The 19,030-nt window shown below is 35.0% G+C and overlaps 1 protein-coding gene across 16 annotated transcripts in view; it reads right to left on the bottom strand.

Moving 5' to 3' along the window:
- The window catches only part of PICALM (phosphatidylinositol binding clathrin assembly protein), a 96,978-nt gene that overhangs the window by 12,878 nt on the left and 65,070 nt on the right, over positions 1-19,030 (bottom strand). For 3 of the 16 annotated variants that reach the window (XM_081153097.1, XM_081153096.1, XM_081153101.1), the window contains exons 13-19: positions 16,626-16,775; positions 7,340-7,447; positions 4,939-5,070; positions 4,816-4,846; positions 4,540-4,639; positions 1,722-1,745; positions 221-280 (exon numbers count right to left, since the gene is read on the bottom strand). In XM_081153097.1, coding sequence (XP_081009223.1) covers positions 221-280; positions 1,722-1,745; positions 4,540-4,639; positions 4,816-4,846; positions 4,939-5,070; positions 7,340-7,447; positions 16,626-16,775 — 605 coding nt within the window. The remainder of the gene's footprint in view (positions 1-220; positions 281-1,721; positions 1,746-4,539; positions 4,640-4,815; positions 4,847-4,938; positions 5,071-7,339; positions 7,448-16,625; positions 16,776-19,030) is intronic. The other 13 variants (XM_081153104.1, XM_081153102.1, XM_081153106.1 and 10 more) reach the window with 11 other exon arrangements.

Genomic DNA, 19,030 nt, shown 5'->3' with positions numbered 1-19,030 from the left:
CACACGATACTGTGAACATTAATAAATGTTACCTATTGTATAATGACTATTCTAGAAATACTTATGAAACCAATGAATGCTAAGGAACATACAAGGTTCTGAGTTAGGCACTAAGGGTGTGGGTGGCAAGGAGTTCTTTTTTACAGTTACATTTGTAATAAAAGCAAGTTAAATATGAATCAACCTATTTTCAAAAAGCTGTGTACAAACAAATACTTACAATTCCATATCCTATCATGCCTGTTGGTGTAGTAGCAGGATAGGCCATTACAGGGGGTGCCTGAAATAGTGAAAGAAAAAAACAAGGAAGTATAACTCCTTTATGTCAACTGAGTTCAAGGAATTAATAGTTGTAGTTCCACTAAAAGAATTGCTAAGACAGCTGTGATTAAATGTGACACTTGTGATCATTAATAAGTATGTCAATCTGTCAACTAAAATTAAAAAAATAACTGTGTGTCAGTGTTCAATGAAAAAGGTGTCTTGTAATTAGCAGAAAAGCAGAATGATTAGAAAGAAAATTTAAAAAATACCATTTAAACTTAGATACTTAAACAGTGATCTAAGATTTCAATGGGCTTTTACAGCTTCAAATATCTTCAGATTTTAAAAAATACTCATAGTTCTAAAATTTAAAGTCTATTACTATCATAAAAAATGTTTACCTAGAAAAAGTAATAAATTCTGAATGTTTTCCTAGGCACTTCAGTTTTTAAGCAAAGAAAAAAAATTTAAAGATCCCAAATCAATTAATAATTTGATCTTCCAAAAAATTAGTTTCTAAGGACCTAATTCACTTTTTTTTTAAAGAACCCTAAAGATTTCAAACCACTACTGAGTATGACAATTTCTATAAAGTACACGGTTCTTACACAGAGTATGTATACTAGCATTCCTTCTTATTTATTCCATAGGTTATTTATTTAAACTATCTTCTGCAAAGCAGCAAATTGGTGGAGCAATAAATTTTTAAGTCTGTTCATGCTTTAATGCTTAAAAGAACCACTAAGATGTTTAAGTCACTCTCCTCCAACTACTTTAACTCATGCTCTGTAAATATATACTCTTAGCACAAATAATTTTAGGTATATCTGCTGTCTTAACAACATTCCCTGTGTATGTTATCTTACAATGAAAACTAAAACTGAATATAGGTGAAAGACCAATAACACTGCTGAAACATTAAAAAAAAACCAAAACTGTAAATATATGGCAATCTAAACATATGCGTGGAGAAGGTAAATGAAGCAAAACTAAAGTGAATAGTTAAAAGTTTAGTATTTGGGTGAGCATGTAGGACTTATTGGCCTCTCCCTACTTAAAAACCAAGAGCTGCAAGAGCAGTAGACAAACTGCCAAGTACAGCAGAAGCCTGTAAGATTTCATGCAATTGTTATTTTCAACATTACCACAATCAACATTTCCCTTCAAGTCATCAAGTGCATGGTGGCAGCACAGATACACACACAGACACCCAGCCAGCCATCTGGCAGCAAATGGCAGAATATTAAGCAAGAAAAAAAAATTATATTTCCCATGCCATCATCAGAATCAATTCTGCAACACACCCATGAAAATCAGTAGATGCTAGGAAGAATTTTTGGCACACTGAAAATCTGAATGTGAAAACAAGTAATAGCTGAAAGGTTGTGAGATTCTGCTATAGCAGTGGTTAATAGCATGCCAATTTATTGCAAAAAGGCTAGTTTTTGGTCACTTACGTATTGTGGAAAATGCATGCCATTCTGTTTTTCCCAGGGAGAACAATTACATAATGCAATAACACTGGATTAGAACAAGTACTTACACAACAGAAAATACACAGAGAGCATTTTAGTTCACATGTACATTCACTAACTACCTAAAATCCCTTGTATTTCCAGTATCTAATGGAAGAACATCTATACTAAAACACTATCAAGGTTGACAAGGGAAATTTAGTCTTTGCATTATTCTCTTGCATATATAACAGTTTATTGATTACAAGTGTCATTAAAACATAAAATCTATTAGTAGTGTCAACAGTACCAAATTCAGTGCATCCATCAACAAGGTTGCATCATATAACATATACCACAGAAAAAAAGCAAGAATAATTAAAAGAATTTGTAGTATAACATTATTATATATTTTAATAAAATACCAAATCATTTGTTATAAATAACAAAAAATATTTAAAAACCTTGACAGTGTTTAAGGATTAATTAAAAGGTTAGAAATGTAAAGAAACATCATAAGCAGCAGTTTACCTAAGTAGTGAATTGTATCACCAGCCCTAAATGTTAGTCATTAAAAAGAAATTCTATAAAATACACAAATATTTTAACAAAATCTTAAGAGATGATACACATCACCATATATAACACAGCACCATAAATATTGTTATCAACTTACATACAAATTCTAGATGGTTAGATGCCTATTATATTCTAGTAGTCAATCTCAGGTGAAGTGCTGTCTACAAACTCATAATATTTCACATAGATTAATACTAATTCAATAGAACATATCCACTGTATCTCCATTTGAGTATTTGGATTTATATCATTCCTCATATATCATCAATGTATAATTCACATCTGAGGCTATGAAATCCACTAAACTAACTTCCTGCCATTACCTAGTCAGGGAGGTGTGTTATAATGGGGAAAACACTGGATTCAGAGTCAGAGGGATGGATTTCAATTTAAATCTGTTTTCTAGTTGTTTTGCACTTGAAAAAAATCACATAAGTTCATCCTTACAACTGGGATGATACCTACTCAAACAACCCCAAGAGTGCACTGTTTAGAGACTCAGGATAGTGCCTGTGTATATGTAAGAACCTAAACTATTTAAATATAAAAAGTTTTCTTTTTAGTGATGGTAGTGACCACTATCAGGGAAAAATTACTGCCTTAAAAAGGTAGCTAAGTCAATATTTCTATTTACGAAGACTGAAGGTAACAGAATTCTTTAGGTAATGTCCCACAAAATTTTACCAGCACACTATTTTATGATTAACCTACAGAAAACAGGGCAATGCTCTGAAAGGTATTTAATAACAAGGGTTTATAATGGGGGCCTCTAATAACAATAGGAAGGCTACAATGTGTAGCTTGGGTTGTCAAAATGCTGCTATAGCACACTGTTACAAAAAAACATGTTTCAAATTTTTCGACAAGAAATTGGTTTTCTCTGACCCAGGAAGATGGTAAAAAAGCAGCTGACCAAGGATAGGAGTATAGCCACAAAGCTATTCTGGAATAACTACACTTCAGAGTAACTAAAAACAATAACAGAACTTCTTCAGTACTAAATGCTAACTAATTAATTAGCATATAAAATTAATCATTATTCATCGATTCTGTATTTGCAAATTTACCTACTTGCTAAAATTTATTTGTAATCTGAAAAGCAATGCTTGTAATGCTTCTGAGGTCAATTAAGGTAATTTATGGAAAAGTGTGGAGTGGTGAACAATTTGTCCCCCTATGCATTCGTTTCCAGCTGAGGTCGAACAAAACGAGCTCTGCCTTGTCTCAGTTCTAATATGAAGATGACCAGAAGCTGGGGAAGGGAGGGAATGGTGCAGTAGTTAAGAAGCAAGCTCTGGCTCTGGGGCCAGTGGACAGAACTAGAATCTCAAGTCTGGCACCTGTTCTTGGGGTGGCCTCAGACAAGTCACTTAACACTTCTAAACCTCATTTTCTCTTTTGTAAAATAAAAAATATATAATCTACCAGAACAAGTTTTTTGGGGATTTATGATTATAATCTAGGTAAGATGTGTGTGTGTGCCAGCGCCCACACCCATGCTTATACCTACACACAGTTGATTCTCCACTGGTAGCAGATGATTTACTGCACATTTCTTAAAGTCACCCTAACAGTGAATTAGTAAACACTGAACCACTGTTGGGGAAAATATCTATGAGTGTGTGAACCTAGCAATGGTTCAGTGTTTGGGTGACTTTAAGAACATAAGTGCAGCAAATAAAAAGAATCTGTATAAATTATATGACAATATTAATAAAAGCCAAGCAAATATAGTTTCTTTACCAATGGTGAGGTCAGAAAAAAAGTAAAGATATTATATTCTAGATAAATGAATAATAAATTTGAAACCAGTGGTAGAGAGTAGTGATTAAGATCATATTCTGTGAGCTTAGGCTGTCTGAGTTCTAAAAACCCACCTAATCACTTAAGAATTCTATGATCCTGGACATAAGTACTTAACTTTGTGTCTCCATTTTCTCATCTGTAAAATGGGGACAATAATAGTTGCTACCATTTAAGGTTAATTTGAGGATTATATAAAATAAAACCATATATTACTTATTAGAATATGCCTGACACAAGTAACCTTTAAACAAATGTTACCTATTAAAATGTACCTGCAAATATAGTCAACTAAGCCTCCTTAAATACAAATTACTTAAATTTCTAAAACCCAGTAATAACAATCCTTCCATTTATGCCTATCACTTTAAAAACATTTTTATGTTACACATTTACCTAAATTATTCATGTTAGTATATTATGAGCTTTTTGAACTCACCATTGTTGCAGCATTCCAAGCGGTTGTTGGTGCAACTTTTGGTTGCCAGTTAGATCCTCCAGTTAGCTTCTTTTCACCTGGCTGACTCCAATTTACATCACTTTAAATAAATATATGTGAGAATATTAAATGTCTGTTATCATGAAGTTTCCTTACTATATATTTAGGTTGAACAGAGCATTTAAGATGCAGATGGCATCTCTACACACACTTTGGAAATGAAAGCCAAATCCACCTCTAAGCAGCACACGGGAAAGAATACAAACAAAAACTCACTTCTTAGTGGTTCCATTTCCAATGCCAAGATCTAGGACAGGGGAAAAAGAAATCAGTTAAAAACTACTTTTTAAATAAAACAACTTATTTTAAAGAAGATTGAAGAATCCAAACTATACTTACTTCCCACAAGGTTGGCTAAGGATGAATCCAAGTCATCAGATACCAGCTTGTTAGGTGGAAGTTTGGAAACAGGAAGACTCTGGTTCTGAGAGGCCACAGTTGGTTTGAGAAGTCCACCTAGTTCATCAAAGCCTTAAAGTTACAAACAGACGAAATAGGGTCTGTAAGGAATTTTATGGTGCTACAGCTTTCTAAAGGAGGTCTCTGCCTTTTTTCCTTGTTTGTTTACTGGAAAAGTCCTCCAAAATATGGGTATTAAACTTGCTCTTAAATGGAAAAAGACGAAATTCACCATTTAAGTGAACTGACTGAAAAGACTGTATTGGCTTTGACAGAAATAATTTATCTCATTTCATGACAAAATTACATTTAGGTTAAAGGAGATGAAGAAAGAAACACTCAAGTAAACCATTCTTATTCCAAAGTTGTAACAAAGAAAGGAATGAAATGCAATTCTCCCCCTTACCCGACAAAATTTTCTTAAGACTCACTTATACCCGTAGCAATACAGTGAAAAATACATCTCTGGAATCTTTGAAAAAAGTTTCTTTTAAGAAATAATGTTTTACAGACCTTTTTATAGTCTTCAAAGTAGAGAATGTAAGGTGTATATAAAATAGTACATTAAAGCTAGTTAAAATGAATCATCAGATAATCTCTTTGGGTCTGTCTAAAACCAGCTAACCTAAATTATACCTGAGAAATTGCTAAATTATGCTCCAACTGCATAAAACCATCTAGTAAACTAGGACATTGCTTAGAAATAAAAACAAAATAAAATCCCTTACAGTTCTCTACCACAAGGTAGAAGGTAAAGATAATCCAATCAAGCCAACCCCTAAATAGAGTGATCTAGGAATACCGAAGAATTTGAAAAAGGTTATGAAAAATGGTGGTTTACATGGGGGGGTGGGAGGTGGTAAATAGCGATGGAGGAAGACTTGACTTGGGGTGGTGGACACATAATACAATATATAAATGATGTATTACAGAATTGTGCACCTGAAACCTATATAATTTTATTAATAAATGTCATCTCAATAGATTCAATTTAAAAAATCGTGGTTTACAAAATATAAACTGGTCTCTATTTTCTTTATCTCCTTTCCCAGCAAGATAAACTCAAAAGGAAAATGTCAAATGCATCAAAAAATACAATTATAACCCTACTAGTGTACAGAAAAAAATAAATTCTTAGTTCACACATATTCTGTATCAGCTCGCTTCTTACTTTTTGGATGACAACTAATTGTATATTATAAAATTAAGAACAACTCGTCCGGCTGGGCGTGGCTCAGCTGGTGAGCATTGACCTAGGATCCAAGAGACCACGGTTTGATTCCTGGTCAGAGCACATGCCCAGGTTGTGGGCTCCATCCCCAGTTGGGGGCGTGCAGGAGGCAGCCGATCAATGATTCTCTCATTACTGATGTTTCTCTCTCTCCCCCTCTCTCTGAAATCAATTAAAAAAAAATTTTTTTTTTAAAAGAACACTTCAACATATTTCTTTAAATGCCTTGAATTTAACTACTAACCAAAATCAAAGGGAATCAAAGGTAAGAATACAAATGTCAATTTTATAGGAACGTCTTATCTTTACAAACTTCCAATTAGCAAGATATTAAATGGAAATAATTAAGTAGAAACCTGGCTCTACAGATTTATAAAAGTTCTTTTAAGACAAATGAACAGGCACCCTATAGTAAGAATCATCCTCAAAACAATACAAAGCCCCTACACCCACAGCTCTGATATTTAATATATTCTAGCTACTACTTATACATGGACTATCTCAACAAGTACCACAGGTTATATTTTCCCAGTTTTCAAAAAAGCCAATTTCTGCCCAGCCAGGCATGGCTCAGCTGATGAGCGTTAACCTAGGATCCAGGCGATCGGGGTTCGTTTCCCGGTCAGGGCACATGCCCGGGTTGCGGGCTCGATCCCCAGTCGGGGGCATGCAGGAGGCAGCCGATTAATGACTCTCTCATCACTGATGTTTCTATCTCTCTATCCCTCTCCTTTCCTCTCTCTGAAATCAATAAAGATATATTAAAAAAAAAAAAAAAAAAAGCCAATTTCCTTTCGGTAAAGGTAAATATTATAATGAGTACACATAGCCACTATCATCTCAGCACTCTAATCTGAGCAAAACCTCTTTTTCCCCTCTCTTATTTAGCTCTAGGAGAAATAAAATGTTCCCAGAGTCAAAAACGCCACTAAGAAAGGGCAACAGTTAATAGTCCCTTGAAGGTCTCTCATCTAGTGGTTGTGGGAGGAGGAACTTCTTTGGCTACTGCAATTTAATCTACTTATACATGTTAAAAGGAGCATTATTTGTCCTTACACAGATTTTAAATTAGAACATTATAGTAATGTTAATAAAACAATTTTTTCTTACCCCCAGAATCTACAATAACATTGGTAGATTTATTTCCAAACACAGATTCAAAGTCAACATTAAGGCCAGCCGAAGGATGTGACTGTGCAACTGGAGAAGAAGTGAATCCTAAGAAAAACAAAATGCAAAAAGCTCAATTCTTTAATAAGTCTACATTTATAGCTCTTTAATAATGATAACAATAGAACGAAAAAAGCAATAAATTCCCAAAACAAAAACAAAGCCAAGCAGAATGTTTCTTACACTACCACATCTTTTTGTGGTGATTACAAAATCATCCCACTGACAAAGAAAACTACACAAGAGCAACTGAGCTTGAACTACTAGTATGCTTTGTTACAGAAAAAAAATCTTTGCTATTTTTACCTGAATGTCGTATGTTGATAATCTTTAAAAAACTAAACACATCTAAAATACACACAGTGTGAGAGTTCATTTGGGAATGAAGTAAGTAGTCTATGTTGCTTTAAAAATAGATGAATCCACTTAGTATGCCCAAGAGTCTTTATCCTTCTACCAATTCACCTTCCATATTTCTCTCTCCTTTCTTCCTTCTTTCCTCCAATGTTTAATGAAAAGCTATATGGTTAAGTTCATATGAGAAGTGACAGGATTCTAAAAGTTACATCCCACTAATCCTTATGTCCCCCTTGTGTCAAGGTGCCTTTCTAATATCAAACCCCCACACCACGAAAAAAACCATACCATCTTCAATTCCCACCACCCTCTAACTTCAACTTATGTCCAGCACTGTGAATGACAAATATACAATCAAACATGCTACTAATTTACCTAACTCTGGTCTAAAATACCAGAACATAAATAGGAAACTTTAGTCAACCTTATCTGTTTTACACTGATTCTAGTGATATTAAGTCAACAAACACCCAGCTCATGCCTCTGAAACCAGATTACGTTATGGTAATAAGTGTAAGGTTTTCAATTGTATGAGGCTATATTTTTTTAGAGATGAGGTTCTGAATATCTAGGGGCTGAAAAGAATTAAAATCATCTAAAATTATTAGGGCTCTCACATGACTTGGGGACCTTTGAAATCACTGAGTATATATCCAAGCAGAGAATAGTCTAGCAAAGGTCACAAAGAAGGAATTCTTTCACTTTGTCAAGGCTATAATAAATGGCTCCTAAGTTACCTTCCTTCTCTAAATTATATACACCCAGAATGTAAAAAAAACACACAAAAACAAACTTTGATATTAGAAGATTAACAACTATATCATCAGGGAGAATTCAGATTTTTGAGTCCTTAAACATAGCCTCTTTTTCTTCCTCTTTCAACTTTCTGCTGAAGGACTTTCAGTCTGTCAGACTCTCACAGATTGAATTCTTAATGTACATCACGCCAAGTCATAAAAAAGTACAATATGATGTTGTACCAAAAATACTGGTCTTAAAAAAAAAATTAAAAGTAGAACAAGAGTTGGTGAGAAGTCCCAAAAGGTCCTCAAAGAAAGAGGCCAGAAAGCAGTAACTTACTATTAACAATGACACACACAATCTAGTACATATCAATAATACTACTTGAAAAATAGCATTTTAGATCACAGCATAAATATTCTGTATGGCACAAATTTTAAGAACGTACAACTTTATCTAACTTCCGTAAGTACTTAACCCTTAAAATATTCTTAACTCAAAGACATTGGTCATTCAGTGACAGCACAAATACTATCAAAATAAAAAATAATTTAGTATATAAGTCTGACCATTTGTCAAAACGTTCCTAAAATTATACAGACTTGGCATTTTAAACTGTTCAAGCTGTTTAAAAATTATACCTCCTTCTCCTTACAAAAATAATCAATGTATCTACTCAAGAAAGACAAAAACCTATCATGCTTCATTATGTGTCCATGCTATCATTACAGTGTAAGAAGTATACATATTGTTCTTTAAATCATTTCACTAAGGCCAGTGAAAACTCTGTCACTAACCAACACCACTTAGTAGATGAATGTTCAGAAGCCACTACCCCGCAGGGCAAATCTCAGGAGGACAATAATATATTATTGGGGACAGAAAAACATTCCAGAAGATTAAAGATGGCAGAGGACTGAGTGGAAGCTACACTGACACTCTCCCGGGACCAAACTGGAATTACAACTAAAATATAGAAAAACCATCCTGAGTAATCAACTGCAACTGAAGACAAGCTGGAGAGCACCCTAATACCCAAGGACGTAAAGTGGAGACCACACAGAGGCTGGTAGGAAGTGTGGAGGCATGAGAGGGCTGGCTGGGCTCCCGCAGGCAGCAGCTGAAGGTCCGGAGCGACAACTCAGATGGGGGGAGGAGATGGGGGTTTCCACTGAGGACTCTCGAGCCTAAACTCCAGGCCGGGCTTCCCAGCGAAGAGCACCAGAAAGAAGAAAGGTGCCCACATAACATCTGGCTGTGAAAAGCAGCCAAGTTTCTATTTGCCAGGGAGAGACAGCTAGAAATGCAGGCATCCTCTTAAAGAGGCAGTGCACAAAGTTTTGTGTGTAGCCATTCACCTTGGGCTCCAGCAGAAGGACGGCAGGGTGGGCTAGAGCTGTGTGAGAAGAATCTAGAGTTGTGGGCTCTGGAGATAGATCTCAGAGGGTACCCCTCTGGATTCCTGTGCTAAGTGATTTCCCCATATGGCAGAGGACATCTTTCAAAGGCAGACATTTACCTTCCAAGTAGCTTTTGCCTGAGGGGGAAGCAATTGCCCCACCCTCCTGGAAAACCTCTCGCCCTGCCATCTGAGTTTCCACAGCCAGAGGCTCATTAAGAGACTAACAATCAGTCTGCAGACAGAGGTGGATCTCTGGGTGCTTTAAGTCTTTGCCTGATCTGCTTCTGGACTCGGGCCTTGTAAAAGCAGATTTGGTGTGCATCTTGGTCCTGTCCAAACATACCCAGCCCCAACAGAGGGGACATCAAGCTGTGGGTTGATAGCTTCAAACAGGGTACTCAAGGACAGTCATAAACAGCTCCTGACATTGGCCTGCACCAGAGACTCTCCAAAAAGACTGAGTCCTAGCAGATATACCAAATACATAGAAACAAACGGAAATAGGCAGCCAAAATGGGGAGACAAAAGAAACAAGCCCCAAATGAAAGAACAGGGAAGTCTCCAAAAAAAGAGCTAAATGAAATGGAGATAAGCAATCTATCAGATATAGAGTTCAGAATACTGGTTGTAAGGATGCTCAACAGCATGAAAAAAGATATGGAAACTGAAGGAAATTAAGAATGACATAGCAGAAATTAAGAATACATTGGAAGGAATAAACAGAATAGGGGAAGTTGAGGATCGGATCAGTGAATTAGAAGATAGTAGGAAAAAAATCCCTCAATCAGAAATCCAAAAGAAAAAACAATTAAAAAACAGGAGGAAAGTCTAAGGAAGCTGTGGGACAACATGGAATATAACAACACTCGTATCATAGGACTGCAAGAGCAGGTCAAAAGTAAGCAAGGGTTAGAGAACTGTTTGAAGAAATAATGGCAGAAAACTTCCCTAACCTGATCAAGGAAAAACTCATGCAAGTTCAGGAGGCACAGAAAGTCCCAAGCAAGAAGAATCCAAAGAGGCCCACACCCAGACACATCATCATTAAAATGCCAAGAATGCAAGACAAAGAGAGGATATTAAAGGCAGCAAGAGAAAAGCAATCTGTTACCTACAAAGGAGCTCCCATAAGGCTGTCAGCTGACTTCTCATCAGAAACTCTACAGGCCAGAAGGGAATGGCATGAAGTATTCAAGGTAATGCAAAACAAGGATCTAAAACCAAGACTACTCTACTCATTCAAAATAGATGGTGAAATAGCTTCCCAGACAAAAAAACGCTAAAGGAGTTTATCACCATCAAACTAGAATTGCAGGAAATGTTAAAGGGACTGCTGTAATTAGAATCAGAAATAAATTAAAATGGTAATAGATAAGTATCTATCAATAATAATCTTAAATGTAAATGGATTAAATGCTCCTATTAAAAGATCCAAATATATACTGTCTACAAAAGACCCACCTCAGAACAAAAGACTCACACAGGATGAGAGTGAAGGGATGGAAAAAATAATAATTAGGTAAAAAGTACATTCCAAATATGAAATGACTTGCACACACAAGATGCATTTTAAGAGCAGTTTTAATGATAATTGTATGTGCCAGGGATAGTGTTGAATGTTACAGTCATCTATGTAATCCTTATAGCAATCCTACAAGACATTATTAACCCAATTTCCATAGGTTTAGAAAGGTTTAATACTTGCTTAAAGTCACACAAGTTAGGGAGAACTGGAATCCAAACCCAAGTTCACTGGATTCCAAACATATTCTTTCCATCCAATGCCCTTGTTTTTAATTTTTTTTTTTTAAACTTTTTAAAATACTTTTTAAAATACTTTTTTATTCCATTTTTAAATACTTTTAAACATGTCCAATTCTTAATGCCAGTCAAAAACCTCAGTTCTTTTGTTGTGTCAAGCCTACTTTTTAATGCCTACTTAACTAAGGTAATCAACTCCTATGCACACAAAAAATCAGCTGGGTTTCGAGGTTTTATTGCTCCTGCACTGGCCTAGAATACATTTGGAAAGACACAGGTGAATATCAAATTGGCCATGCCTCCCTAGAAACTGTGTCTCATTTCTATACTCTCTGCATAGTGCTAGAAAAGCATGCTTCTTTCCAGTGGAATCTCCCTGACAACTTCCAAGTCAAAATTATCTACTGTTCTATCATTAACACCTATCCAAAGAGCTTCAAATTCCATAAGCTTATAATATTACAATATTATAAACTTTTCTGAAAATTTTAGTTTTCAGTATAAATTAACTGAAAGATGTCACAACAGTAATGTGTTTAATTAAGGAAGGCAAAAACTGATCTGTTCTTTAAAAGCAAATAAGTATTTTTCTTACAAATATTTTAAAAACTCATTTTAAGAAAAACAACAAGAAGAGATTCCTCTTGCACAAATTGATAAATTTTAGAGATACCATTACCTACCTCCAAATAAATAGCTACAGAAGGGTCATGGCACATAAGGGTAGTTATTAGGTAAGCCTGAACACCATTAAGAGAATCTGACAAGGCATGAGGAGGTGGGAGGGGGGTGGAGAGAGAGCACAGAGCAGGGACAGTTAAAAGTAGAATGGAGTAATTAAAAACAAACAAAAAACCAGGGGAGTCCAAGCACTTGGCATTCTTCAAATAAAAACTTACTAAAAAGAGCACTTAAGGCTCCATTATGAGTACTGTATTTAAAATACAGCCCAGCTGGGTGTGGCTCAGCAGTTGAGCTTCGACCTAGGATCCAGGCGATCAGGGTTCGATTCCCGGTCAGGGCGCATGCCCGGGTTGCGGGCTCGATCCCCAGTCAGGAGCGTGCAGGAGGGAGCCCATCAGTGACTCTCATCATTAATGTTTCTCTCTCTCTCCCTCCCTCTCCTTTCCTCTCTCTGAAATCAATAAAGACATATTTAAAAATAAATAAATAATAAAATACATACGTATTATATTCACAACAAAATTTTAAAAATGAACCAACACTGCATCTGTTTAGATTTTAAAAAATAAGAAGCAGCTGGCTTTTTAGCTAATATTAACCTGTCTTCTACTGTTCTCTTTTACAGGTGAGGAAGGAAGGTCTAGATAAGGTCACAGGGATGGCATAGCTGGGACCAAAACCCACTAGCTCTGACTTATAATTCAGTGTTCTTGTAACTTTAGTGAGGATAAGCTACCTAGTGCACTGAGCATCACATCATCAGATCACAATGTCCTCTAGAAGGGCTGGAGGGTATCCATACAGCTATTCTCTGATTTTCCTGAGTTTTCTCAATCCTACAAAGCAGGGGTTGGCAAACTATAGGCTAAGGCCTATTTATAGAAGCCCATGTGAGCTAAAAACAGTTTTTACAATTTTAAAGGGTTGTTATAAAAAAATAACAGGAAAGAAAACAAAACAAAAGGAAAGAAAAGAATATACAACTGAGATTTTGTTTCTGATTTATCTTTATTGTTGAAAGTATTACAGATGTCCCCTTTTTTCTCCATTGACCCCTTCTATCCCGTACCCACCCCCCACCCCAGGCCTTCACCATACTATTGTCTGTGTCCATGGGTTATGCCTATATGCATATAAATCCTTTGGGTAATCTCCCCCCTCTGAGAACAAAATAGATTCAGTGACATTCAACTGAGGATCTTTACACAAAAGGTCTGCTGACCACTGTTCTAGAGCAGAACTAGCCAACAAAACTTTCTAATATCAGAAATGTTCTATAAATCTGCCCTGTATAATATGGTAGCTGCTACTCACATGTGCCACTGAGCAATAAAAAATGTGACTAGTACAATTTAGAAAGTAAAATTTTAATTTTATCTAACATTTAGTTTTAACTAATTAAAGTTTAAATGACAATATGTGGTCAGTGGCTAATTGGGCGATGCAGCTCTAGGAATGGCACACCTTGGGTGGTCCTTTCATGCTCTTACTGAGTAAGAAACTTGGAATTTTTATTACACAACTTACTTCTCAGAAACTTTTAACTTGGATTGTAAGGCTTCTTATTAAAAAGCCTCTTCTAGGGCAGGCATCAGCAGACTACAGCTGCATGTCTTTGTAAATAAAGTTTTGGAACACAGCCAAGCTCATATGTTTATGTATTTTCTATGGCTGCTTTCAGGCTATAATGAAGCTACTCTCACGAGCCAAAAATATTTACAATCTTATACGTTTGCTGACCCCTGCTCTAGACTAATGCCTAATGGTTGACCTATATATTTTTTTAAATTATTTTTTAAATTCTCACCTGAGGATATTTTTTCCATTGCTTTTCAGAGAGTGAAAAGGAGAGCAAGGTGGGGAGAGAAGAGGGGGAGAGAAAGAAGGAGGGGGGGAGAGAAAGAAACAAGGATGTGAGAGAGACACATTGACTGGCTGCCTCTGGTACTCGCCCCAGGGACCAAGCCTGCAACTGAGGTACGTGCCCTTAACTGAAATGGAACCCAAGATCCTTCAGTCTGCAGGCTGACGCTCTAACCACTGAGCCAAACTGGCCAGGACGATATAAGTGATTTTTAGTTTCCCCTTCTGTACTCATTTTCATTTTAAAAAATGAGAATTTAAAAATAAGTCTTTTTCTCTCTAATGACAAAACTTTGCAGATGTGATTTTTTTTTTTTAAAGTATACTTAATACTTTCATTTGTACTATTTGCTCTCAGAAAAAGACTATAAGGATTTAAGTGAAAGTCTGTACTTCCATAAGGGAAAGAGTACTGCAGAGCAAAGCTGCAGGTCTGCTGTTTCAGGCTTTGCTCCCAATGACTGGGTTATCTTGGTGCATTTAACTTTTCTGGGATTCAGGTAATCCATCCACAAAGTGGTAGTAATATTCTCTTATGAGAGTTGAGAGCTGGGCCAAACATTCTCTTGTGGTCTTTGAAAACTCCTAATCACCAATTTTAGGATTTTGATTTTCAAATGTTCCTACTCACCTTGGAGTATATAGCCATCAACTCTACTAATCTGCTTTTCTGGTCTTGCTCCTATCTCAACCCATAGGCGTTAAACTTAAGATACATTAGGAAAATAATGTTTCTAGTATATATTCCTCTTGTTACAGACTTTCCTTGAAGAGCCAAAATAATAATTAAGTAACTCTCTAACAGTGGCTTTTAATTTTTTTAATTCTGCTTCTGTTTAAATGTGAAATAGCCAGGACCTTTAGCTTAAGGTTACTGCCCTCCATCCTGTCCCTCTTCAGTGAATACAGATGTGAGAGCCTGAAGCCCATGCACTGTTCTAACCTAAACATGGCCCCAAAGCAAAGACATATCTGTTCATATCTCCAAATTAAGAAAGCTGACTAAGAAGATACAACCATATTTACTAAACATATACTTGTTCATACATAGCAAATATAAAGAAAATATAAACTTGTAAGAAATAAAAATACTCCAAGGATAACTCTAATAACCCCTTATTATTAAGCAAATTAGGTACTCCATTTGACAAATTTTCTAAAGAGTAACAAAATGTGAAATTTAGTTTCAACCACTTTTTATATAATTTTTATGCAATACAATGACATGAAGGAATTACTGCAATAAATGATTACACTTTGGAGCTATCAAATTAGTTATATATAACTAGAGCACCTGCCTTGGAATGTCCTCAAATCTCCAACTACTGCTTTCTAGTCCCCTCCCTTCTTCTCTCTCTTTCAGATATATCTAACAGAATATTCAGAGTGTAGCCACATGATCTATATCTAAGGTAGATAGATGACTTTCTACACGCTGCTTTAATCAAAGATTTAAATTTGTGTCACCTTAAACTATTTTGTTGAATTATATAAAAGCAGTTTCACCATCTTCTAAAGGAAATTTAACATCTTTTTAGCAGGATTCAAAACCATTTTGGTTTTGAATTTACTCTTGTATAATTTTGGTGTGAAATTTTGCCTTTCAATGGATTTTTAAAAAATATGTTTTTATTGATTTCAGAGAGAGGAAGGGAGAGGGAGAGAGAGAGACAGAAACATCGATCGGCTGCCTTTTGCACGCTCCCTACTGGGGATTGAACTTGAAACCTGGGCATGTGCCCTGACTGGAAATTGAACCAATGAAACTTCTGGTGCATGGGACGGAGCCACACCAGCCAGAGCTTATTGGATTTTTATACTGCAATTAAAGGTTACTCAGTCAATTGCTTTACAGTCTCTACTTTTCATTTATCTCAACAATGAAGTGAGACCCTTAAGACAGAAACAAGAGGGTATGCATGGATATTAGACAATCTAAAACTGTACTATTCACAGTTCAAAAAGAAAGAAAAAGATTAAGACAGCTACTAATATAACCACCCTCACAAATACAGAGGAAAAATATAAGCACACATAAACACGAATGTAAGTTTAAGAGCTATTACTCTTCAACCAACTCTCCTAATAACCAACTCTCTTGAACTAATAAACAGGATGTAGCATGTGATGCTAGACAGCTTGAGTACTGCAACATAATATGATAGAGAACAAAACACTTTAAAAAGTCCAACTTCAAAGGAAATTTTGTTTCCTAAAACTTTGCATTAAATAAAATTAGGGATATTAATGTCAATTTAAAAACCTCACTATATTATTGCTATTCAGTTATTTTTAAATTTGATATTAAAATCCAAAGTAATTATTGCAATGCTTTAAAAAATAATTAATAGATATGTAAAAAAAAAATACTTAGGCATATAAACATTAATTGGAAAGAAAGGTTAAATGGTACTTTACCAACAAACATTTCATGAGTAGGTGTCCTAGTAGTAAAAGTGGATACATCTGAAGAAATGGGAAGGTGAACATCACCACTACTTTTTGTGAGGAAAGGATTTAAGCTTGGAATGGCATCATCAACAGCATCTACAGTAGCAGAGAAAGGATCTGTGTAGTCCAAGTGCATTATAACAAAATGAAGAAAGGAAGTAAATTAATTAGTATTGTAATTAGTCAAAAGATGCAAAGTGAAAAGTAGCTGCTATATTACTGTTTATTAATCTTAAATGCAAAAATACCTAATCACCAAGATGGAAAAACTGCATTTTAACATATTTAAAAGTGTATCCTCAGAAAAAATATTTATGTGTCCATTTATTAGTAGCATACTAAGAGTAGATCTGCTTTCCAGCGTTAGGAAGCCAATGTGAGGTAGTTAAAAAAGAATAATTTATGTTTCTGTAAAACAGCCACCCCTACCTTACACCATGTTCCTCTCTCTAGGTGGGACATGTATTGACTTTGGTGGCACAGAATGTTTACTGAAAGTTAATAACTCTTGTATAGGTTCAGAGGTACGAAATAAGAAAGATGAAGGTCCAATGATGGGGGTAAGGATTTTAGGAAAATTAAGAAAAGAGCCTAGACTGTCCATTTAGTAGATGTAAACAGCTTTGAAGGCCAAGCTAAGAGTTTTAAAGATTTGGCTTTAAAAATCTGCTGAAGACATAAAAAAGGTACTGTTCCCTACTAGAATGTTAGCATATATGTACTATTACCAAAGTCTACATGTAAAGTTGTTTTAGAATCAGGCATTTACTGTACCTATACCTTATTCAAGATAATCCTCATTCTAATAATGCAAAGCCATTCATCCTACCTTAAGTAAATGGAGAGACGAAAAAACAAAGAGTAACAAAATATAATGTCATAATTTTTTCTCCTGTAACACAATAAAAAATGAGAAGACAACAACCTGTTGTATATTCTAGTTTGTGACCCTCACTGAAGAAGGGCGTGGTACCTGCACAGTGTCAAGCACTATATTTTACCTTAAGTATAATGGAACAACAAGAAGGCTGCAATGGCCTAAGACCAGTTCATTCACTACGATTTACGCATACTTTCCTTAAAGTCAATAAATTCAAGGCAAGTGTTCCACAAACCCCACAACTGTTTACAAAATAAAAATATAAAGAAAACGTTGAGGTCATTGGCTTAAATACAATAAATCTTTTTTATTTTAATTTTAATTTTTGTATCAATTTAAGGCTCTTTCTAGGAATTAAGCATTAATATGGAATGGAATATCAATTCACAGCTAAAAGTAAAGTCCTACAAAGGTATTAAAATTCACTGGTGTACTATTCAAATTTCCCACCCCCCTACTCTTCAATAAATGGAACAATGAGGGAAAAGAATCAGAAAAAATAATTCAGAAATAAAAAGTAGAAAATAGATATAAGCTGTATTTTTTGTGCTAAAATAAAATGTAATGATGGCCACTCTAACTCCTTCTTGTGTAAGAAGCCCAGTACGTTTGAAGCCCAGAGTTGATCAGTTCGGTTGAAAGTGCTACTTTAAAATATGCAATAGTGGCATGGAGTTTTTACAGTATTTTAAACTTTGTTGGACAATAAACAACAAAGAACATCTCTCTAGTTTTCTATGCAAAAGAAGCTATGAGAGAAGTCATTCAAAAAAAGGACACATATTTTTAAAATAGATCCATTGGTTAATGAGAAAAAACATGTTTGGGAAAGGTACTAGCTTATCTGTGTCCTACTGATTGATAGTGTTTTACCTAAGCACATAATATCAATCATTTTCTATTACACAAAACATCCTAAAGGAGAATATGCAGACGTGTGTAAGTGCATCTGTATTTAGGTTTATTAAATAATAAGAAAAACCAGTTCTTAATCTACTTTACAAAACACAGGTACTCTAGATGATGTTAATGTTCTAACAAACAGTATACTACAAATAATAAAAACATTCATTAAAACAAAAAAATCATGTTCCAGCTATTTTCCAACTTAAACTTTATTCACTAGACTGGCAACTTTAAATTCTTTCAACTTTTTAAAAATAAACTTTCCATTATTTTTTATTATTATTTATTTGGAAGTTTAATTTTATGTTATACTAGAGTCATAGAAAAATAATCCAAAAAAGTTAAACAAAAAGATTAAAATAGAACCCATACAGTCATATTATAGTCTTGAGATTCTAAATACCCTTCACACACACAAAATTGAGTTTTTTTCATAATACGTTGTGTGTTTCATGACAGCTGAAAGTAAAGCAAATTAAACTTCAAAATGGATTCTTTTTTCCCTGAATTAACTTTAGAAATCTTGCTTAAAATATACACAGTATACTGAATTGATAATAATGCATATTTTTAGATCTGTTGTAAC

The sequence above is a fragment of the Miniopterus schreibersii genome, assembly GCF_964146895.1.
Source record: "Miniopterus schreibersii genome assembly, chromosome: 12".
NCBI classification, from domain to species: domain Eukaryota; kingdom Metazoa; phylum Chordata; class Mammalia; order Chiroptera; family Miniopteridae; genus Miniopterus; species Miniopterus schreibersii.
Note: the sequence above shows the minus strand (reverse complement) of the source record. Positions and strands in the feature narration are given on the sequence as shown.